The sequence below is a fragment of the Thunnus thynnus genome, chromosome 15 (genome assembly GCF_963924715.1).
Source record: "Thunnus thynnus chromosome 15, fThuThy2.1, whole genome shotgun sequence".
Classification (NCBI taxonomy): Eukaryota; Metazoa; Chordata; class Actinopteri; order Scombriformes; family Scombridae; genus Thunnus; species Thunnus thynnus.
Window position 1 is genome coordinate 30,436,817 of NC_089531.1, and position 24,514 is coordinate 30,461,330.

Here is a 24,514-nt window from a genome sequence, read left to right on the forward strand (position 1 = left end):
CCCAAGCTAACGCTAGCTTACCGGGAACACAGCACTGCACACTAGAGCTGACATTAGCTACATTAGCGAAATTATGCTAACAGGGCAGATACCGTTATCAAGTAACATTAAACTTAGTGAAATATTGCAACAATAGTTCGATAGTCCCAGAGGCGGGGAGAGCGTCCCAGGCAATTGTCAATCACAGCTGTCAATCAATGCCCACACGGCAGACATCAAAGCTAGTACAAGTCTTCAAATCTTATTAACAGAGCAATAATTTCCAAAATGACCACTGGTACACTTATTAGAGGGCCTGAATTTAGAGATTGAGACCATAACGACTCATTGTAAAAACTGACTTATTCATTATTTTATTATTATTTCTTTAAATTTTATGGATGTGGTATTCCTCTTTCCTGTGTTACACTGTGTGCCACTGTATTTCCCCTGGACCCCACACAATGTGGCTTTGATGTTGTGTGGGGTTTGCGTTGTGTACTTGATTCCCCCCCCCCCCCTTAATCAAAAGCCAATATCGTCCTGGTGTCTGGACTTCTGTGAGAAAAGTCAGAATAGACTCTGGTGATTTTTAGCTGTTAATATTTTGTGTAACTTTCAATTTCATAGTGAAACTCAGTGTTGGAAGAAGTTCAGATCCTTTACTTAAGTAAAAGTACCAATACAGCAATGTAAAAATACTCCAATACAAGTAAAAGTCCTGCATGAAAAATCCTACTACAGTAAAAGTACATAAATATTATCAGCTTGATGTAGTTAAAGTATTGCAGTAAAAGTAGTGGTTTGGTCCCTGTTATATTATTATATATGACATCATTAGATTATTAATACTGAAGCATCAGTGTGTAAGCAGCATGTTACTGTTTTAGCTAATGGAGGTGGGGCTAGTTTGAACTACATTATATACAGTTAGCTAATTTAGTCCAGTGATTCCCAACCTAGGGGTTGGGCCCCTCCAAAGGGTCACCATATAAATCTGAGAGCTTGTAAGATGATTAATGGGAGAGGAAAGAAGAAAAAACAAAGTTCTGATCACAAATCTCGTTTCAGTTTTTGAACTTTATCTTTAATGTTTGATTTTTGGTGAAATATTGGATCATTTGATATGGAACCATAAGATAAGTTTAGAGGGAAAAATCACTATTTGGTGGAACTGTTAACAACTCAGACACCTGAAATAAGACCTTGAGTACACAGTACTTTTTGTAAGACATCAAAAGCCACAAAGATTTCATCTTTAACAATGGGTTGTATTTTAAAATCTTGTCATGTTATCCATTGTGCTAAATCTTCATCGGAAAAGTAACTGTCAAATAAATGTAGGGGAGTAGAAAGTACAATATTTCCCTCTGAAATGTAGTGGAAGTATAACATAGCATCAAATGGAAATACTCAAGTAAAGTACAAGTACCTAAAAATTGTATAGTACTTGAGTAAATGTATTTAGTTACTTTCCTCTGCTAGAAACTCATATTATGATTATGAATTATTGTCTGTTTCTGATTGAACATACAATTATCATGGCTGAGGCTTGTTTTTGTCACATTCACACCTAAATACTGTGCCTCTCCTGTGAAATAACCTTGACCTACACTCCCTTTATGATGCAGGTAAGAGGAGTCCAGTTGAACACAGTCTTCCTGTGGGTATGCAGCCAGGACACAGCGCAGAGAAATCTAAAGAAATAAAACACAATCATCTTCTACTCTAACCTGAATGGCCTCAAGATGTCACTGTCATTGAATTCAAACTAGTCCTCTGAAGATGAAGTAGTGAATGAGTGGACACAGTGGTGGATTAGCAATGATGAAGTAACTGAATCAGTCCCCAATAACAGGTACACTGATGAATGTCTGTGTTGTTCCATAACAGTTAATGATGGAGACATATCAACATCAGAAATCCTCTGTTTAGAGACCATGATTATAATAAATGCATAAGTATTATGCTCTGCACTGCCACGACTTAGAAATATACTGTACAATGTAGGAAGTACATGTTAAATGAATTTAAAGGAGAAATGCAATTTCATGTCTGTGTGTTAAGTACAGAGCTAGTTAGCCTCAATACCACATCCTGACACAAATTGGTGAGCTTTAGTGTTGGTAGGTGTGTATATTTTCACTGTCACTGGGCGGATAGATAAACTGTTGTTCATCAAGAAATAGTTCCAGTTCAAATTGTCATTTAATTTTATACAGAACCCTGACTCCAGCTTTGTTCTTTGTACTACACACAAACATGAGTTATCTCACGCTCAGAAAGAAAATAAACATATTTCCTAAAGTGTTGAACTATTCCTCTCATATACAAGTGTAAGAAATTTAGAAATAATTTGGGTGCTTGTCATTTGGCCCCTGATGAAAGCTGAAGTTTTGATTTTAACAGTAACATCAACATTTTTAGCCAGACAAGGATTTAAATAAACTGTTAGTCCTCAGTTACTGATGTTAAACATGACACCAGCCCTCAGATACAATCCTACACCGTTTTATTAAGCAATTTTGTTCTTAAATGAATGAAAAGAAATAAACAAAACACATAGACCTGTGTTTTCATTATACCTGTTAACAGCCCCCTAATGAAGAATTCTGAAAAAAAAAGTGGCCCATGGTTGAACCTAATTGCTGACCCCTGGGATATGTGATGATATGGAGAACTGGCTACCAAGAAGTTTTCATTTCACTGTGTTTCTAGTGCATCTAAGCATCTACCGTTAGCCTGCATTTGAGGTGATATGGGAGCATTGGTAAATTGTAGCATCTACCAATAGTCTGCATGAACGGCGTTTAGGGGACGGGCTCTGTTCTCTCTAGGTATTGAGAAATTGGCCTGCTCCGAACAGGCATGTTTTGTACGGGCACTGCACTAGTAAACAAAAATGAAGAGTGCAAGATGTATTGTGTTGCGTTTGTGTAAGTACAAACTTGACTAGCTATATGATGCCAGAGAGAAAGAGAAAAGGGGAGTGGGATCCTTTTATGGCATGATATAACAGCCATAAAAGGATATGAAGTTAGTTGTGTTTTAGAGGACATAGTAAGCTATGACCAACAGGCTAATCACAGATACAGAGAAATCAGAACACAGTGCACTACAAGGTAGGAGTCATCACACATGGTTTTCCCATAGACTTACATTGTGAAAGAGACATCTGTAAATCAGCAGATAATTTTTTTGAGCATCACAACCCCTGTGAAATGACTCGTCTCCCTATCAGAATTTGATCCGTTCGGTCCAATCACATTTCGACAGTCTAGAAGAGCCACATGATTGAATTGTTTTATCCCCATTCAAGTTAGCCAGAGGGCTAAACCAGAAGTAGCTGGCTTGGCTGGCAAAAGTTGCTTGTGCGCTTGCTCTGTGGGCCCATTGATCCCAGAAGATCTGGGTAATTTTATACCGCTTTTTTTCATGCGCCACTGAGCAACTTTCATAGGAATGAACGGGGCCCTGCCTCTGATGCAGAAGAAGCAGAAGCAAAATTGTTTATGAAGTATTTTTATATTTTTTTGGACATGCTTAAGACATCAGCAAGGCTTGAACGTACATGTCAAGTTTCATTCACAGTTCAATAGTAGAGCTTAAGTCTCTTGAACTTTTTCAAGTCAGTAACACTATGGATGTAATCGCACCTCTGACCACAATGTACAATGTAAAAAGTACAATGTACAAAGTACAATGGCAGATTGGCCATGTCCGTATTTCCGCTCGCTGATTCCATGGGCAGAAGAAGAAGCAGATCAAAGTTGTTTATGAGGTATTGTTATATATTTCTTGAGAATCGCTCAACAACTCAACACTTCTCAAACAACTTAACACATCGACATTGCACTTGCTTGATTCCCCAGCAATGTAGATTGGATGGACGGTTCTCGAGATGTGAGATATGCCCTAAAAAAGGGCAGAAGATCTTTAGTAAATATGCCCTCAAGGGTCTACAGCCATGCTAGCAGCCCTGTGAGGCATTACTCAGGTAGAGTTAAGCTGTGAGCTAAATGCTAACATCAGCATGCTAACATGCTAAGCAGGTATGATGTTTACCATGTTCACCATCCAATTTTACTGTGTTAGAATGCTAATATTTGAAAATTTGCACTAAACAGCTGATGGGAATGCTATTAGTTATGCAGGTATTTGATCATAAAAGTGTTGGACCAAGTGAAATTTTGGTGATAGCACAAGGTAAAATTAGTTACTAAAGTTGTTACAGATGATCCTGGGAGGAACATGAATGTCTGTAATTTAATAGCAATTCATCCAGTACCTGTGAAGACACACCTGCTGGTAGACACAAGAGACACAAGACACAAGAGTAAAAGTCAGGGGAAGGATTCATCCATTCAGACAGAGCCATGCTGCTAGCATGGCCAAAATCAAATCAATGTTGTGTGTAAAATTGAAGGACGACACACCATATAAACACCAAAATGTAATAAACCTTTTTTCCACAGTAGTCCTGACCTGATCTGTATCATAACAACACAGACTGCTTTGCCACTGCTACATTACAGACTGAAATAAAAATTTTGAAATACAGATTTAGTTATTATAGGTACCATACGCTATCACAAATAGTGTGTACTGTACTGCATTGTTAAACTTTGTTTATTAACATTAGATTCTGTATAGCAGAAGCTATTTTCCAGAGGTCTACACAGTTTACAAGGTGTCAACACAAAATACACATTCACCCTACTCATCACAATACACTAACATGACAACACATCATAATGCAGGTCTACTGTAAATAAAACAATGAATGAATGAATGAACAAATTAACTGAGTTGTCTCAAAATACTAAATGAACTCACTCTTCTCTAGTCTCTTTTCATTTCCTTTGATAAAAAGGTTTTTGCTCCTGTTTTAGAAATAGCGAAAGTAATCTGACATCATCTTGTCATCTGTTCTAAATTTTGGTTTATGCACACTAAGGATTTACCTCCAAAAGAACCATATACAGAATGACTGAATTTTGACTATACCCACACACATACCTGGCCATTTAAACATTTATACATACTAGTACAATGCATGTTCAAATCGTGCCTGTTCAGAATGGGGTGATTACTTATTATTTCTCGAGAACCATGTATATATGTATCAATTGACAAATGTATCAATTAAAATAATAAGGAATTGATAAATTAAATGGTTTAAAGCTAGACAGAAACTTCACCATTGAGACTAAACTGAGGTTAAACCATAGAAGCAGTTTACGGCCTTCCACTGGTTGATTCTGCTGCCAATCAAACATGTCTGTGCTCCTATTGGCTAGTTGTACTGCCTCCACCTCTGTATTTTTGTCGTGTGTGTGTGTGTGTGTGTGTGTGTGTGTGTGCGTGTGCGCGCTCATTCGTTTCTCTTGGGCAGTTTTAACTGAGCAGGGCGTGTGCCTTTGTCTCGCTCAGCAAGTCAGAGCCCAGAAGCCCCACCCCACTGTGATGTGACAATGTTTATATCAAACAGTACCTGCTGCACTCAGACACGGAGCTGATAGGCTCACTGTTTGCTTGTTTATTCAAAGTTTACTAATACAGACGTGGCCGAAAATATTGGTACCCTTCCACCTTTTTTTAAAAAACTAGTTTCTCTGTATTAAGTTGAAACTGACAGAAGTATATGGTATCCATCATTCTTTATTTCACAATGAATATAACTGAAACTTTGTTTTTGATTTACAACTTAACATATTGTTTGATACAATAAAACTAATGAAAATGGTATGGCCAAAAACATTGGTACCCTTAACTTAATATTTTGTAGCACAGCCTTTGGAGGCAATATCTGCAGTCAAGCACTTTCTGTAACTCTGAATAAGGTTTCTACACTTCTCCACTGGTAGTTTGGCCCACTCTTCTTGAGCAAACTGCTCCAGGTTCTCTCAGATTTGATGGGTGCCGTCTCCCAACTGCAAGTTTCAGCTCTTTCTGCAGATGTTCAATGGGGTTCACATCAGGACTCATAGCAGGCCACTTCAGAATGGTCCAACGTTTTCTTCTCATCTACTCTTGTGTGCTTTTTGATGTATGTTTGGGGTCATTATCCTTCTGGAAGACCCGTGAACTGTGACTAAGACACAGCTTTCTGACACTGGGCTGTATGTTTTGCTCCAAAATGCCTTCATAGTCTTCTGATTTCATTGTGACCTGCACAGATTCAAGGCACCCAGTGCCTGAGGCTGCAAAGCAACCCCAAAACATCACTGAGCCTCCTCCATGTTTCACAGTAGGCATGGTGTTCTTTTTTTTGAGGGCTTCATCTTTTCTTCTGTAAACATAGGGTTGGTGTGATTTACCAAAAAGCTCTAATTTTGTTTCATCTGTCCAAAGCACATTCTCCCAGAAGGACTGTGGCTTGTCAACATTAATTTTGGCAAAGGGTAGTCTGGCTTTTTTGTGTCTCTCTCTTAGAAGTGGGGTCTTCCTGGGTCTTCTGCCATGGAGCCCATTTTCATTCAGACAGCGACAGATGGTGCAACTTGAAACTATTGTACCTTGAACTTGAAGATCAGCTTGGATCTGCATTGAAGTTTTCCTTGGTTCTTTCTCAACCATTCAACCAATTTTCCTCTTGTGACCACATCCAGAGATGTTAGCTACAGTTCCATGGGCCTTAAATTTTTTAATAACAGTGGTCACAGGAACATCAAGCTCTTTGGAGCTTGGTCTTGTAACATTTACATTGACCATACTTGGCTATTACCTTTTTCTAATTTCTTCAGACCACCCTCTAGTTTTCCTTCCGTTTTCCATGTTCAAAGTGATGCACACAGTGGCACAAAATAGCAGAGTGAGTAATTTTCTCCTTTTAAACTGGCTGCATCAGTGATTATAAGATTGAAAACACCTATGATATTAATTAAAACACAATAGTCTGCTTAAAGTATCACTACAAACCAATTATTTCTTACAACTTCTAAAGGGTACTGATAATCTTGTCCAGGCTATTTTAGAATGTCTTTGTAGAATAAGCATGAATTCAGTTATTTTCACAACTTTTTTATTTTGTTCCACTGCAAACCAAACATAGACATGCACTGATAATAAAATATATTTTAATTTCAACTTTGTTCAGGGTGAATGGTGCATTATTTTAATAAAATGCAAGGGTACCAATAACTTCGGCCACATCTGTATTAAACATGTCACATGTCACATAAGACTAGTGCAGTGCCCGTTCAAAACGTGCCTGTTCAGAACAGGCTGATTTCTCAGAACCCAGAGAGAACATTGCCCGTCCCCTTAATACCTATATGGATGGACAGACATTCCCTGCTTTATATGGAGAGATTAAAGCCATTATTTGTTAGGTTTGAAAACATCCAACTTTGCTGCAACCCAGGGGTTGTATTTAAAAAGACATTGTGGCAGACAGCAGCTCACTCTGCTGCTATCACACTGTCACAAAGTATGAAATGCTTCTTCAGAACATGTATAGAATTAAGTCTCCTGTGTCTTTCTGTCTTAGTGTTGTTGTGTCCTCGAGTGTGGACGTCATTGGAAAATGGCCGAGTATCTTCGTGGCCCTTGGGGCCCCCAGTGGAGGGTACAGTGCTGCAGTACACCTGTCTGCCTGGCTTCATCCTCATGGGCCGAAACACAACACAGTGCAATAAGTTGGGCAAGTGGGACACACCCAAACCTGTGTGTCACTGTGAGTCACTCTCATTACTTCACATTCTGCTGCATGTATAAATATTCAGGTTTTAAATGGCAAAAACACAACACAAACAAAACAAAAAAATGTCCAGGATAGATGTTCAATATTTTTTGCTCAGTCACCAATACTGAAGATAGCACAAAATAGGGTGAATGTTTTGTGTCAAAGCCATTTTTTAATATTTTGAATCCCAACTTGAATGCTTTGATAGCAGCCCTCTTCCTTGCTTTCTGCTGGTTCTTTGCTGTTTGTGGAGTCATTATTGTCACCAACTGTCCATTAGTTTAATAGCATGAAACTGTGAGATGTCATGTAGATGGCCCTTCAAAAACAGCAGAGACTGCTCAGACCAGTGTGAGAAGGTGACTTTAATGAAAAAAGTAAGAAACACAACAGAAATCGTTGTAAGAAAGTGAATATTGGAATTTTATTACGATCACCAAGCAAGACCACAACAATGTGAAAACACTTGATTGAATATCTGCTCTCAGAATTATTAAATGTGTCCATTGAAAAGAAAAATGGCTCACAGTGACTGACTGTGTTTTTGCAGTGTATACATCTTGAGTGCTTTGACACCAGTGCTACACTGTATGTTAGTGACCTACATCAGCTGAACTCTCTGGAAGATATTCTGACTCTAACTTTTCAAGATGAACTGACTCTGTCTGTCTGATTTGACTTTTCTTTTTTGTTTCCAAAGATGATCGACACTACAAAGGTAAGAACATTTTCATTCTTTACTGATGAGGTATACTGCATGACTTAATCCAACTAAACTGAATGATGCTGAAATCTTTGTATCTGTGCAACCAACATGGTCGACTTGACTGAAAAGGCTGCAGGTTTAAGTCCCTGCTCTGTGGGTGAAAGTTTGTTAATCAATGAAACACACTGCTAAAGTGACTGGATGGAGTGAAGACCAATAAATCCTTAAGCCTGGACTAATTAGGATAGTTCTTGTTTTCTGCTGCTGAACTTGGAATATTGGTTGAAGAAATTCATCCTGTGTGAGAAATGCTACGTGTGGACATAGGAGTTCAATATCCTGATGTTGTCAGCTCAAAAAGAACATAACATTAAGTCTGGAAAAATGTTCAGGAGAGACCTGAAGAAAACAGAATGTGAAAATTAACAGACTGTTGCTTCCTGCTCTCAAGTCGTGTTGTGTTGCTGAGCAGAGAGCTCCACTCAAGTCACTTTGTAACATGTCTTTTAAACTGCATCTCTCTCACTGTTTCTCTCTGCTTCAGTCTTTCATGTGAAGTTACTTTTGAGTCTTTATTATGCAATCAAACAGAATAGGTTTGCAATCAAAAAATAGATTTGAGAGTAAAACTGTTGACATTGCAATCAAGACACATTTTATTGCAAGTAAAATAAATTTGTGATTAAAATGCAAATCAAAAACTTTTCTTTGCGAAACCAAAGGTTTTGTTTGCAAATCCAAAAGTTTTGCTTGCTGTTGAGCTGAATTTTGGGGCAGGACCTACAATGAAAGATGTAAGACATGCCTCTATTGGTCAGTCTCAAACGGAGTGACAACTTCGCAACATCCACAGTTAGTAAACAAGAGAGGGAGTTTGGAAGTCCATGGAGAAGACAGAGTGGGAGTGGAGAAGACAGATAATCAATGCGCAGGTATGTTTACACATAACTTCCACCTTAGTAATAACAAGAATGCTATTTTTGAACTGGTGCATGTAGATTTCTTTTGTTTAATAATCTGTAATTTTGTAATGGGTTAAAAAATATATATTATTTCATCAGTCTGTAGCTGCTAGCGTAGCTCAATTAGCTATTTACTTACTCATAACCCATTACAACATCACAGATCGTTAAACAAAAGCAATCTACATGCACCAAACATAACATTCTTGCTATTACTAAGACAAGAGTTATGTGTAAATGTACCTGTACAGTGATTTTCTGTCTTTGCTCCCACTATTGAAGAAAGACATGCTCAGGACCTAATAATAACCTGCACAAAACAAGATTCCTCGAACGTTCAGTGCCAGGGGCCCAATTAATAATTCCTCGAATTACAATATGGCCTTCTCACCATTTGGTGCACAGGCCCTAATAATCTCTAAAAAATTAATAGGTTCCTTGCACTTTCAGTGCTTGGGGCCCTGAATAGTTTCAGTTGCTGATATAAGACTGATTCTCCTTTGACAGTACTGCCAGTGAATCTCATGGTGGCGATGTTGCACTGCTTATAACATGACAGAGCTGCTTCCATTCCAGATGACGAGTAGGTGGCATTTTTCAAGCCTGAGAATCTCATGTGTCTTTGTTCAGACTAGAGGTCATTAAGTTGCCTCAGTCTGTGGTTTAAGTAATATCCTGTGAATAATCACGCATCAAACAACTGCTATGCTGAATATATTTGTTGGCAGGTCTATGCTAAAATTAGGACTTCCTTTTTCCTGTCTGGGGAGCAAAACTGACCTGATAGACTGCTTGACTGTGGAAAAACAAACAGGATTGTATAACTAGGACAACTATAAAACCATTCCCATGGTTTATTATTTTCATGTTTTTATGTTTTAGTTTTTATATCAACTTTGTTTTTAGATCAGAATGGTGTCAATTATGTTTTACAATCAGTGTTTTCATCTAGAAATTGTGCCATTATTCAGTTTCCCTTGCATTCCCATTCTATACATGGCATCTTCATGAACTGTGACTGAAATTCATTAGTTACCTTTTACCATTTAACCTCTTTCCATTGGGTTTCAATGTGACTGGGAGTGAGGACAAGAAAAGAAAGTATTTTAAAATCTATTTTTAACATGTTTAATTAAAAAACACCAGAAACATTATAGATAAACAAAAAGTATGGCAATTAAATACAAGAATAATGTTCAAAATACACATAACAAGAAAATGTAAATACAACCAACATATCACAAAACACTAAAACAAAAAAAGGGAGACTTAATTCTAAAAAAAAAAAAATGTATGTACTTTATGTACACTAACTCATAGGTGCAGCAGCCAATGTCTAACTTTTCTTGTTTGGATTTCTCATATTTACTGTTTCTGTAAAGTCTGTCTCTAAACATAAAGGCATAAATATTCCTTCAGAGCCTCCCAGGAATAAAATCTTCCTGGCTCAATTTTAACGCTGAATTGTTCATCCCTGATTTATTTTAGAATTGAGCCAAATTTCACCAGATCAGGTGTCATTTGTCATGCAGGTTGTGATCTGGCTGTTGGCAGACTCTTACACACTACAAATAGTTAGAGTAGTTATAACTCCCTCCAGGATGCCAAAACCCACATATTCCAAGAAAAAATACAGAGGACATAACGTCAGTTTCCTGTAGTACCTACAGCGCTGTTTGGAAATACACTTATCATGTGTTTAGACACTCTGTTTGCTGGTTACTGCTTTCAAGGAATCCTTGACTTTCATTTCTGTATGCATAATTTTCTCAGTAGTATCATTCAATTAATCATCTCTTTTGGAGTAGGAGGATTACACTCAGAACCCAACTGATATATCGGCTGGCTGATATTATCGGCCGACATTGGCATATATGTTTTCTTTCTTTCCATCATAGCTCAACAATTGCTCAGATTTCAGATTATTATTATGTCACTCCAGACTTCTGTGTGTTGGACTTACTGTGAGTTAAGTTTCAGACACCCTTTTTTAACTAGAAATAGAGACCTTCGAGGAGTGGTTTCATCTCACCTTTTAGTGACTCTTTAAACACAGAGGCGGTTTCTCTCGGAGGCCAAAGGAAGCCTGCCCTGCCCATAAATATATTCTAATAAAGAAAACAGAATTTATTATACCCATGTCAGTGTTGTAGTCGAGTCACTAAATCTCGAGTCCAAGTCAAACCAAGTCTAAGTCACCAAAGAAGAGTTTGAGTCAAGTGCCCATTACCTGAGTCCAAGTTTGAGTCATCAAGGTTGAGTGTGAGTCGAGTTCCAAGATGGGCTCCAATGCTCCACTCTGGCATGGTCAAAGAGCTGACATACAAATAAAAAAACATTACATTAAACAAAAATGACACAGATGTCACTGTTTCATATTAATATTAATGATGTAATTTTCTTGGTTGATTTTGGTTTCCAATTTTTTTTAACAGTCTGACCTACTGATTCCAATTTTTGCCAAATCTGATTTTTTCTTTATAAAAATTAATACGATTTAAAAAAAAAAAAAATTGGACTTAAAGGTACTACAAATTGCAAGTTTTGTGTCTTCTTCACTCGCTAAAGAGCTTTCACACCAACGACGTGTGTGTTTGTGGCTGTGGCTGTCATGCTGTGTGCACAACGTGCATGTTGTGTAAGTGTGGCTATACTGTGTGCCGCAGCTGCGGCACACACTCTGTGTGTATGTTGTGAATTATAGTGCGGCTATGTGCAGAAAATTTGACCCGCAAAAAATATGAGACGTATGAGACAGATCTGCCAGTCACCGATGGCCAATCAGCTGAAAACCGGCCTTTTTAGATCAGTGGACGATCGATCAGTGCATCTCCAATTAATGTAGCTAATATCTTATGCCAAATTAGAAGGGCCTATTGCAAAAATCTAACAAAAACAAACAAAAAAAACCTTTAACTTCTTTGTCAATTTACAAGTCTGAGTCTTTGCCTCCAACTTCCGAGTTCAAATGCAGCCAATACTTGAGTCCAAGTCCAAGTCATCAATGCTCAAGTCCAGGTCGAGTCATGAGTCCTGAAAATCAGGACTCAAGTTGGACTCAAGTCTGAGTCCTGGACTCGAGTACTACAACACTGACCCATGTGTCTTTTACTGATTTTTGCCAATCATTTGTTATCAAAACATCACAATTTTCTTCTTCAGCTGGTGTAGTGAGTGAAATAGCATCCTTCTGCTGTGTGCATTACAATGTGTAGGTGATGGCCTCTGCTCTGTGTATTGGTCAGTGAAATGCATCAGTCAAAGGAGGCCAGCTTCGCTGACTTCCCTTACAGAAAAAGAGTAAAGAGTAAAGAGTAAAAGTTTTAGCCAGAAGAACCTAGGGGGCAGTGTCATGTTTTAGTCATGTTTTACACTATCTGTATCGACAGTGTGTGTGATTGTGCGTGCATCTTCAAGAGCAAACGGCATTGTTGTTTCTTGCTGATTGCAGTTATATTGTTGGTGTGTCCAATGTCCCCTCATTGGGGTATACACATAATTCCTCTGTTACTACTAACTAGTGCTTATGGCTGTGAGAAGTTTGCACGTCCTGTTATTGGAGAGAAAAAATAAGTTGCACCTCATGTTGTTTTGTAGTCTACAAAAGTCTTGTAAATACTATTGTTCCCGATGAACGGGATATATTGATGAATGATGAAACATTTCTATCCTGATGGGAGTGGTCTTCTCCAGGATAACAATGCCCAAATTCATAGGGAACGAGGGGTCACTGAATGGTTTGAACATGAAAATTATGTGAATCATATTCACACCATGTGTTTATCAGTCACCAGATCTCAACCCAATTGAACACCTATCTTTTTGAAGAATGGTGTTCATCCCATCAGGATAAATGTTTCATCATAGGATAATGGTGACTCAGAACAAATTTGTATTGATTTTCAGTGATCCTTCCCTCTAAGGGGACAAGTGGACCCAAAGCAAAATGGCCCCCACAGCATAATAGAGCCACCACATCCCCTCACTGTAGGGGTCAAGCATTCAGACCTGTACCAGTTTTTCCTTTAATTTGTCACCCGTCTGTACATAACAGGAAGATTGTGTTTCACTGTGATGGTACTTTTTCCACAGCTGAGATCCCCTGCATCTGATAGAGATCTTACAGATCTATAAAGGACTAAGTATTCATCTAAATCTTTAGACTGCAGTGAAAATGCACAATTATAGAATAACTGTAATAATGACTCTTCTTTCTTATAAAATTTACTAAATGTCTGTGAATCCAGAAAAGACTGCACTCGCAACAGTAGGTGGCAGTAAGACACTGGCCTCAGGATTAGAATATAATACAAGAAGATTAAGATGTATGACAAAAGCAACAGTCAGGGTGTGATTTCTTTCAAATACATTCAAGTGTCAGATCAGTCGTCATGCCAGAGTGCTGCTGCTAATGTCTCCTGATGTGAATGTCTCTGCCAGGATTATTCCAGTGTGTTGTGTGCAGTGGTAAATGGCCATGTTCGTGCCACAATCTGTCAGAGGTTTGCAGGTATGCAGGTAAATAATGCTTAGGAGAGACAGTGAGACACCGATATCCAGAGGATGGAGGGAAATAGAGGAGACAGAGGGTGGAGAAAAAGAGTGATGGTGCATGTACCAAGGTGAAATAGAGAAGGAGGAGAGCAGAATGTGACTGGGCATTGAAAGAGACAGTGAGGGCAGAGGATTTATGTTTAGCAAATGTTATTGTGTGGATGTTTAGAATGAGGCAGGAAAAAGCTCTCTGCACTTCCATTACAGTCCCACTGACTCCAGCTGAGTCCTCTCTGCTCCCTGGCTTTGGGGACACACTGTCCTTCTGTTTTGTCCTAATTAACATCCAGCATCTCTTCTATCCTTAGACTTAGAGAGAGGAATGACTGGGCCGCATCCATCTAATGTGAGAGAAACCTAATGTTCCAAGAAACAACCTGGAAGTCGTTTGAAGCCATCATCTCAATTGAATTTTTTTGAAGACTCTGGTTGCTCATGATAATTATTCTCTGCGTCGTCAGATTTGCACATCCACTCAGTGAAACATCTGATTCATTTTAAACAGCAAAACACACTCACAACTCAAAATTACAGCACCTGTCTGTGCCCTGCTGTGGCATTTTCTGCACCAGCTGTGATCATAAAGTGGCTTATTGACTAAAAGGTATTTAGCTCCTCAGAAAATCAGCTGTCCCCTTCACAAATGATGAAAAGCTTTACTGCACAACAAAAAGTCAGCTCTATAAAACACAGTATACATGAGATACATAAGATGGAATACATAAAAAACAGACATTGCTTATTTATCAATTTATATTTATCCATAATCCATTTATCCACCGAGCACTTTATTAAGAACACCTCTGCAATGTAATGCAATACAATACAACAGCTCTACCATAAATTCTACTTTTACGAAGCTTATACATTTTCAGTTTTTGTTGACATTGTGAGAAAGGTGATAATTAGGGCCCTTGCACTGAAAGTGCAAAGAACCTATTGTTTTTATAGAGATTATCATTATTAGGGCCAGAGCACAAAAATGTGAGGAACCTATTGTTCCTCAGGCCCTATTGCATTTGAAGATATCATTATTACTGTTATTATTAGTATTATTATCATTATTATTATTAGGGCCTGAGCACCGAACAGTGTGAGGGCCCTACTGTAGTTGAAGAAATTAGTATTGTTAGGGCCCGAGCACTTAGCGGTGGGAAGGCCCTATTGAAACTGAAGTTCTTCTTCTCCTCCTCCTCCTTAAAGAAACGCATTTTTGAGGGCCTAAACATGCTTGAAAACTCGTGAAACTTGCACAAGCAAAGAGCCAGGTTCTGCTTGAGGTTTCTTCTCGTTAAAGGGGAGTTTTTCCTTGCCGCTGTCACCAAGTGCTTGCTCGTGGGTGAATTGTCGGGTCTCTGTAAATTTAAGAGTACAGTCTAGACCTGCTCTATGTGAAAAGTACCCTGAGATGACTTTTGTTGTGATTTGGTGCTGTTTTAATAAAATTGAAAATTGAATGCGTCAGAAAGTAGTGAAAAATTTAATATTTTATGGATCTTGGGCACATGCGTGGCAAAATGGCTCAAGGGTGCCCCCTCCAAAATTTCAAATTAAAAGAACACCACCCTTAAATTTGACGTAGATGAACGAAATTTGGTATGCTCATGTATCATGTCCAGACACACAAAAAAGCCTCTTGGAGCCATACCCTAAGTCCAACAGGAAGTTGGACATTTTGAATTTACTGTGCAATTTGGTGCAGTTTTTGCCATATCCAGACGTTGCATTTTAACGAACTCTTTCTAGAGCTTTAACCCAACCAACTTCAAATTTGGTCAGTGTCATCTAAAGACGTTTGTAATGAAAAGTGATCAAAATCTTGAGTTTTTGCTGAACACACTTATTGCCATGGCGATACGGCAAACTTTGATGTTTCACCATGAAACAGGAAGTTGTTATAACTTTAATGTACATTGCCCAATCTGCCCCAAATTTCTCATGCTTGATAAAGGTCCATACCTGAATGCATCCATGTGTCAATACAGACTCATTGTCATAGCGCCACCTACTGGCAACAGGAAGTTACAGGTGCTGTACTTTTACAACGTCTACCTAGCAGGTTGAACACATCTCCTTCAAATTTGGTCAGAAAAGCATTAAGACCATGATGATATATGGTGAAGATTGTGAGTTTTCATTGAACGCTGTTGCTGTGGCAAAGCAGTGAATTTCGATGTTTCACTATTGCAAAACAAAGTGTTTCAATTCAACTCCACATGGTCAGATCTTTCCTAAATTTCACATGTTTGATAAGAATCCTGGTCTGAAGACATGTACAGGCCAATATTGGATCACAGTAATAGTGCCACCTACTGGCAACACAAAATTATAGGCCCCATGCTTTTACTAACTACTCCTAGCAGGTTAACCAGACCCACCAAAAATTTGGTCTGCTAAGTTGTAAGAAGTTCATGATGCTAAATGTTGAAGCTTTTGAGTTTCCATCAAAAGCTGTTACCATGGCGATGCATTATTCACCATGAAACAGGAAGCTGTTTTAAAGGGGCTAGGGATGCTTGAAAACTCATGAAACTTGACACACGCGTCAGAGGGGGTGTATTTAGTTGTCTGATATGGGTCATGGGTGTGGCAAAATAACTTGAGGATGCCCCCTAGAAAATTTCAGATTAAAAGTCCCCACCTGTAAATTTGATGTAGATGAACGACATTTGGTGGGCACATGTATCATGTCCAGACGCACAAAAGACTCTCTTGGAGCAATACCCTAAGTCAAACAGGAAGTCAGCCATATTGGATTTACTTTGCTATTACTATTTTAACAAACTCCTCCTAGAGATTTATCTCAACCAACTTCAAATTTTGTCAGTGTCATATAAAGACCTTTATGATGAAAAGTTATCAAAATCTTGAGTTTTCATTATACGCCTGTTGCTGTGGTGATGTGGCAAACTTTGATGTTTTGCCATGAAACGGCAAGTTGTTCATAAGTTCAATGTACATTGTCCAACCACCAAATTTCTCATGCTTTCTCAATTTACAGGCGTTGTATTTTAATGAACCTGTCCTAGAGATTTAATCCAAGTGACTTCATATTTCACAGGTGGCATCTAAAAACCTTTGTAATGCTAAATTGTGAAGCTTTTTAATCTTCATGGAATGCACTTGGCGTGGCGTGCCAGTCAACTTTGCAGGGCATTAAACAGGAAGTTGTTGTAACTTAAATTTGCACTGTCCAATCTGCCCCAAATTTCTCATGCTTAATAAGAGTCCAGGCCTGAATACATCTACATGTCAATATTGAGTCATAGTCATAGAGCCAATTACTGACAACAGAAAATCAGCCTTATGTGACAAACATCATCCGATTTACATGAAATTTAAATGGTGTGGTCTACTCATGATATACAACGACATGGTGTATGATGGTGGGTGTATATAGCGTATATAAGATATAATACTTTTTTTTTTATGATAATAAATTCTTGCAAGAGACATTAGTGAGCACCTGCACTTTATGAAAAAAGCAACACTCTGATGTCAGACAATAATACATTCCTGAAAGTCCCAAATAGACATCAAAGAATCTATATTTGTGTGTATTATAGTTTTTAAAGCTGCACAAGGGGGCAGCAGAACAAGCTGTAAACAAAACGTTGACAGGTATTTACACATCCAACAGACACAGAACAACATTAACATTCATATGGAGTCGTGTTTGTGTTCACCTGATGAATGTAAGTCCAATATTAACTCTCCTTTTAACTCTGGTTTGGTCTCCACCAACTCCTGAGGGAAATATCTGTCTCTTCAGCTGCTAAATACTCCAGTGTGTTTACCAGTTAGTCTCCAACTGTGTTTTTCTGCTGTTTGGTGCTGAGGAGGTAGTGTACAGTGGGTTTATCAGATATTTTCCACTGAAAACAGCTGCCTGTTGCTGGATACGAGCTTGATAAGAGCCATGAGACTAAACCAAACAGTGAAGTTTAAGGCTGTTAAACCAAATCAAATAGCAGAAAGATCCTACTGTGCAACCGCTTTCACATTACACATAATCATTTGATTCATTGTTGATATAAAAGTGTTGATTAGTACTGTAGCCTCAAAGTGTTGGACTATGTGTGCAATGTAAGTGAAATCCTGTTTCACTCCACAGCAATGCAATGGGTTTGTGGCAAGCCCTTTCTTCATTTTTAAGACTTTAGTTCTTGCTAGATTTATTCAAATGCACAATATGTAATTTCAGCCGCTGGGGGTCTCTCAATCAAAACAATAACAAAAGACAGACAGTGATGACGGTGTGAAGTAGCAAGGGATCATGGGAGTTGTTGTCTTCGTTGTTAAATAACCAGCTTCACTGGGATAGGATTACTCCAGTGTTAATCATTCGGGATGTTTTTACCGGGAGCCGAATTATCTGCAGAGGTCTCCACCTCTCTAAAGACAAACATACACACAGATTAAAATCGTTAAAATACTAATTAAAGCTGTTTTACCTAAAAAATCAGTGTTTCTCTGACGATGTACGGTGACGACCGGACGTCCGGTACGGGCTGTTAGCCGAGCTGCTGCTAACGTTTGTTCAGTTTATTTTTCTTATAACGCAAGATCCAGACATTCGGTCGGTTTCTCCCGGGAGCCGAATTATCTGCAGAAACAAGCGTATATGCAGATTCAAATTGTTAAATTGTTAAAAAATACTAATTAAAGCTGTTTCACCTAAAAAAAATCTATATTTCTCCAACAATGTTTGGTGACCACCAGACTTCCTGGAGGGGCTGTTAGCCGAGCTGCTGCTAACGTTTGCCCAGTTTATTTCTCTGATAACTTAAGATCCAGACGTCCAATTACTAAAATCCTTCTTCCGGCTAAAAGATATAGCTAAAGCGACCTAAATTTATCATGAAAATGTGGTTTAAAACTGAATAAAAGTCAATTTATAAAGGTTTCTGTGGAACAACCATAATGCCAATGTATTATCTTGTATGTGTGTAAGTTACTCTTTGGTAGAAGCCATTGTAGCGGATAAACACAGCACCGCCATATGCATCTTGTGCGTGTTTACTCTTTGGTAGAGGAGGTATGACGCCATTGACATGCGACCAAATGTAACAGTCCGTTACTTTGATTAAATTACAGATTTCTCTGGGTTTGAAAATTGTTAGAAACATTTGGGATAATGTAAGTACACAACTCAACAAAATATATAACATAGGTCTAGTTGTTTTTAAACATTTTAATGTGGAATAATTACATATTATACCTTTAATAAGGTTGTGTCATTACTTTTATCTGACTGCAAGTATCTTTTTGTCAGCAACATCAAAACTGAAGACTTCTATTGAAAATTTACCAGCTGAAAGTTGAAGTAAAGAATATTACAGCCATTTTCAGCAGCTGACACTCTCATCCAGTGTTTTACAGCACAATGAGTCACCACTGGTTACAACCATTCACACCTATAGTATGGGCAATTTAGAGTCTCAAATTCACCTGCCTTGACCATTATTATTTTAGTTTACTAGTATGTTTTATTACACATATTATGGTAATGTTTTATTTTACCAGTCTGTCATTTCTAAATAATTTTCAAGACTTTTCCTTATGTAATTAAGTACTATTTTTTTTTTAAATAGAAATTTCCTTGAAGGAAAAGCTACATTAAGCCTGAGCAAATATTAATTGATTATTTATTTATTTGTAAAAACAAAACAAAACAAAACAAAAAAAACTTTGTTATTCATATGTGTTGAGATTAATGCTTGCCGGTAGATACATTTCACATTGCATATTTAATTGACCTGCACTAACTAATTCACAATAAAAATGCAATAACCTATTTCATTTTTTGACTGTGGTAGTATCCATGTGGTCCCCAGCTTAGCCAGGCATTCTAACAAACATAAGTGTTTTATCGGTGGGAGGCCAGTGAGGGATGATGTCCTGGTTTTTGCACAAGAGACTCCCACTAATGTGTGGTTTGAGTACACACTTAATGTAATAAGTCATCACACTATATGCAAAAAGTTATTAGGTTACATGCTCAAAATTATAACACATTGTAGGTAGGTTATTAACTTATTACATGATTTTCAACATTATCCACAGTTATAATTTAATAATTAGTTTAATAATGACTTGGAAGTGTACCAAATGAGCACTGTTAACATGTTCACTGAAATGCTATGTTGTATTAACATGTCCATAATACAAAATACTGCAACTCATTGTGCTTGACAGGAACAGAAAAGCAGACTATTAATTACATTTGTCGTATAAACATATCTTTTATAAAGTATCAGCAGGATATTTTTCAGCTCGTACAATAGTTTGCTTTAATTATTCTCATTTCTTTTTGTGCCCTGAAGGTCCTATCAACATGCTTGATACACAGCCTGAGCAGTCTGAGGTCTCTATTCTGCAGATAACGAAGAAACACTTAAGTGAACACATTCCTTTCCAATAGGCCACAAAGGTCAATGTGTCAGTTGTCAGCTCCTCAGTAAACAACAAATAAAATGTATTATTGAGGGGTGCACTGGCTTGTTATTGCTTCCCACTGTATTGCTATGCAGAACTCAGGCTTTGACAACAGTATAATTGCAGTCTGTCCAATCAGTGTGAGGTTTGTGCATCGGTCACACTGAGTGAAAGGCAGCATAATGTATTGGAGCAGTGACTGTTTTTCTCTGGGTATTTGGGCGTTGGTGATGCTGTATTGTGTTCCTCAGGTTGTTAAAACGGGGGCAGCATTAATCCAGGATTTAACAGAGATTTGATATGGAAGCATGGAGCTGTGGCTGTAGCCAGCAGGCAGCAGCATGCATTAGCATCTTTTAATTAAGACTGCACTCCAAATATCTCTCTCCCAGTATGCCTCCACTGCCTCCCTGTGACCAACCCAGTGAGGGAAAGGTCAACTCTGTGTGTGAATAGATACAGATAGAAAGAGACTAAAGACATTTGTTTTTCTTTCCAGTTGTCCTCACATCCTTTGAAAAGCAGAAACATCAAACTAAAACCTGTAAAAATATTTAGTTCATGTAAGAGGGCTAATTTCTACACAAATAATTGTAAGCCAGGGCCAAGTTGGACTGTAATACAAAACTAAAAGATCTAAAATTATATACTTGCTTGCAGACCAGTGTGGTTAATGTACTAACCCTAACCACAGAATTACAGAAAACAGAATTGCCACTGTTAGTCGAGTAATCGATAAAATTATAGATTTTTTAAATTTAATTGGCAACTATTGTGATAATCAATCCATCATTCCAGTCAATTTTCAAGCAAAAATGTCTTTAAAAAATTGTTGTAGCTGCAAAATTAAACTGTGTCAGTAATAGTTTCCACTGCAGCACAAATAAACTGTTTCAACAATAGTTTCCAGTGCGGCACAACTAAACTGTGTCAATAATAGTTACAACCAATGAGCCATTGTTGGATGTTTACATTTTTCAAAATAAAAGACCAAATTGTTATTTTCTACCTTTCTTTTTTTTTCAGCTGTACCGAAATTGTACTGAACTGTGACCCCAAAACTGAGGTACATACTGTACCGAACCATGAATTTTGTGTATTATTACACCCCTACTGTACACTGCTCATTTATAGCATCAAAACTTTCTTTGCTAATTTCAGTTCAAAACAATCTTTTACCAGCTTGTCTGCTTTAGTTTTGTTGTTGAAATGATATTAAATCCAATAAGAGGTGGTAGTGAATGTCTCAAAAGTCTTAAATGTGGCTATATGCAGCCCCCAGATCAGCTGTATATAGACATAAAACAGAGGAGCAAAATGTTGATGTACTATATTCTAACAATTCCCATTCTCATTAGTTAGCTAAATTGCATGTGCATACATAATGCATGTCTAAGTTTTCATCACTTAGTTGTCAGTACACATATGCTCCTCTGCTTCATCTATTTTACAACATTCATGAGCTCTCATGACTGCGACTGTTAACAACAGTATGAACATCCATGTGATAAGTGGGGGGTGATGCTGCTGTGTATGTGTATGGGCTGCATGACTCGTGTGGGCTGTATGACTAGTGGGTTGTTGCTTGTGCTGCACATCCCATGGGAGAGTGAATGAGAAAAGAACCTTTTAAGATTAAAACGCCATATGGTGTGTCACCCTCACCAATGAAGACTATTAAATAAATGAGTTTGCGAGAACAAAGAGGAGGCAATGATCAGTAGGCCAAACATGGCTACATAGTTAACATGCCATGGCCTTCCAATTTAAGATGGTGTATGAATTATGTATGCGTCTCTGACAGAGTGCAAATAAGATGAGAGGTCAGAGATCATGACAGGACTCAACAGTACACTGGTACACACTTTATTCATCTCAGCACAATGAAAATAAAATCCATCACTTGAGTCTCCTGAACCCAGCACTGTGTCCTCCAACACATCTGTTACTACACTGTTAAGTAGTCACGTCTCATGATGATGACCTCACCATCCATCTGGCACATGTAGCCAAGGAGCTAATATGACACACTGTTCTTGACAGTGGTATAACCTTGACATAGATTTGCAGGCAAATATCGTCCCGTGGGCCAAATTCCACATAGCTACAGTTTGTCCTTTTATACTTTGCAGTTAACATCATTTTTCATATACAGTACAAGTCAAAAGTTTGGACATACCTACTCATTCAAGGGTTTTTCTTTATTATTACTATTTTCTAAATTGTAGAACAATGCAGAAGTCATCCTAAGTATAAAATAACACATATGGAACTAGAATAGGCAATTTCTGAAGAAATTGTATTGTGAATGCTTGCTACTGAAAGGTTGATGCTAGGCTGGATTGGATGAAGAAGTTGAAGCCGTATGAATAGTTGAAAGGCTTGCACTAAACTGGATTGCTGGCTTAACTTTGAATGAAGAAGCTGGAGGAGTATGAATGATTTAGAAAAGTGGAAAATGGGTGGTCAAATTATGAGATCTTAATTAGCTGTGTTAAACAGTTTCAAAAAGTATGAATGGGAATTAAAAGTTGAATAAAACTCCTAATGTATGAAACATGTGGAACATGTTAACACAGAGTGACTGTTGGGGGGGCTTTTATTTTGAGGAGGAGGAGGAGGAGGAGAAGAGAACAGAAAGAGGAGGAGGAGGAAGACCTGAGAAAATGAAGATTGAGAGAGGAAAGAAGAGGAGAGAAGAGGAGAAGGAGAAGAGAAAGGAGGAAGAGGAGGAAGAGGAGCAGGAAAAGGAGGAGAGAGGAGGAGAGATGAGGAAGAGGAGCAGGAGGAGAAGAAGGAAGAAGAGAGAGGAGGAGAAACATGAGGAGGGGGAGGAGAAGGAGATGAGGAAGAGGAGAAGGAGGAAGAAGAAAGTATGAGGAGAAAGAGGACAAGAGAAGAGGAGGAGAAAGAGGAGGATGAGAAGGAGGAGGAGGAGAGAACAGGAGGGGAAGGAGGAGGAGGGTGAGGAGGAGGGAGGAGGAGTAGCAGGAGGAGAGAATAGGAATAGGAGTAGGAGGAAGAGGAGGGGAGAGCTGATGAAGACAGTGTATGTGTGTGCGTGTGTTTATATGCGTGTGTCAGTATGTATGTGTGAAATTAGAGTTAAAAGTTATAGAGAAAGTAGTATTTGGGTGGAATAAACCTTTAAAACAGGTCTAAAAATAGCTTCACAGTACAGCATCTAGGTTGCTATGGTGACACTGCACAGACAAGCATATCCATTCATATCCAATGCCCTTGAAGCCAAAACTTGGCACAGAAAAACTTCTTATAACTCAGAAACTGAAAGTCAAAAAAGTCGAAAAAATGTCTTCAGTTTCAGTGACCCGAGACTTCAGACTTCTGTTCTGTGACTTAAAATAAAGGAGCTATCTCAATTCATACAGTGAACTACTTGAAAGTTTGTGAACCCTTTAGAATTTGCTCTATTTCTGCATAAATATGACCCAAAACGTAATCAGATTTCCATTCAACTCCTAAAGCTAGATAAAGAGACATCAATTAAACAATTGAGACAAAAACCTTACACTTGTTCATTCATTTATTGAGGAAAATGGGTGGCTGCACTGGGAGTGAGCTCCTGATTACATCTTAAACTTGGACCCAAAAAAGTGGAACGTTTTGCAAATTAACACTCAAAAATCTTCAGAAAGGACTCTATAGAAGAAGTAATAGCATTGATCAGCAAGAACAGAAGAGAAAACATCATCCAATGTCACCAATATTCCAAAGGAGATGCAGCACTAAAGAAGCTAACAGAAGAGTAACTTTTTTTTTAAAACAAGACGAAAACTTAAAGGATCCTTGCTGGTAATATAATCCATGCATGCTGGAGCCTGTCTATACACCCTGGACTCAAGAAGTGATGGCATATGACAGGGGGTCACTCATCGGGATGGGGTGATGGTCAGCTCACCCCCCTGCCAACTCTGCTACCAGGCCAGCCCAGGTTTTCAAATGTAAACATTAGATTAAACATCAAGACCATCTGTACATGCATCTCAACATTGAAGGAAACGGTCCTGGCCACATGGATCTTCTGGGGTTCCGAACCGCTTGGATGGTGGCCTTTTCTCCCCACTGAGGTGGAGAGGAGGTTCTGAGTACCAGAGCGAATCACTGATCCAGTGGACCGGTCATCTGCCCATTTCGGAGAATAGCAGGTCTCCTCTTCATGCTGATCCT

General features: G+C 38.3%; 1 protein-coding gene across 7 annotated transcripts in view; it reads left to right on the top strand.

The window, feature by feature from the left end:
* The window catches only part of LOC137198103 (gamma-aminobutyric acid type B receptor subunit 1-like), a 175,121-nt gene that overhangs the window by 111,626 nt on the left and 38,981 nt on the right, over window positions 1–24,514 (top strand). For 5 of the 7 annotated variants that reach the window (XM_067611751.1, XM_067611752.1, XM_067611753.1 and 2 more), the window contains exons 5-6: window positions 7,472–7,657; window positions 8,367–8,384. In XM_067611751.1, the coding sequence (XP_067467852.1) occupies window positions 7,472–7,657; window positions 8,367–8,384 (204 nt within the window). Of the gene's footprint in view, window positions 1–7,471; window positions 7,658–8,366; window positions 8,385–8,501; window positions 8,887–20,214; window positions 20,361–24,514 lie in introns of those variants that run through there. The other 2 variants (XM_067611750.1, XM_067611754.1) reach the window with 2 other exon arrangements.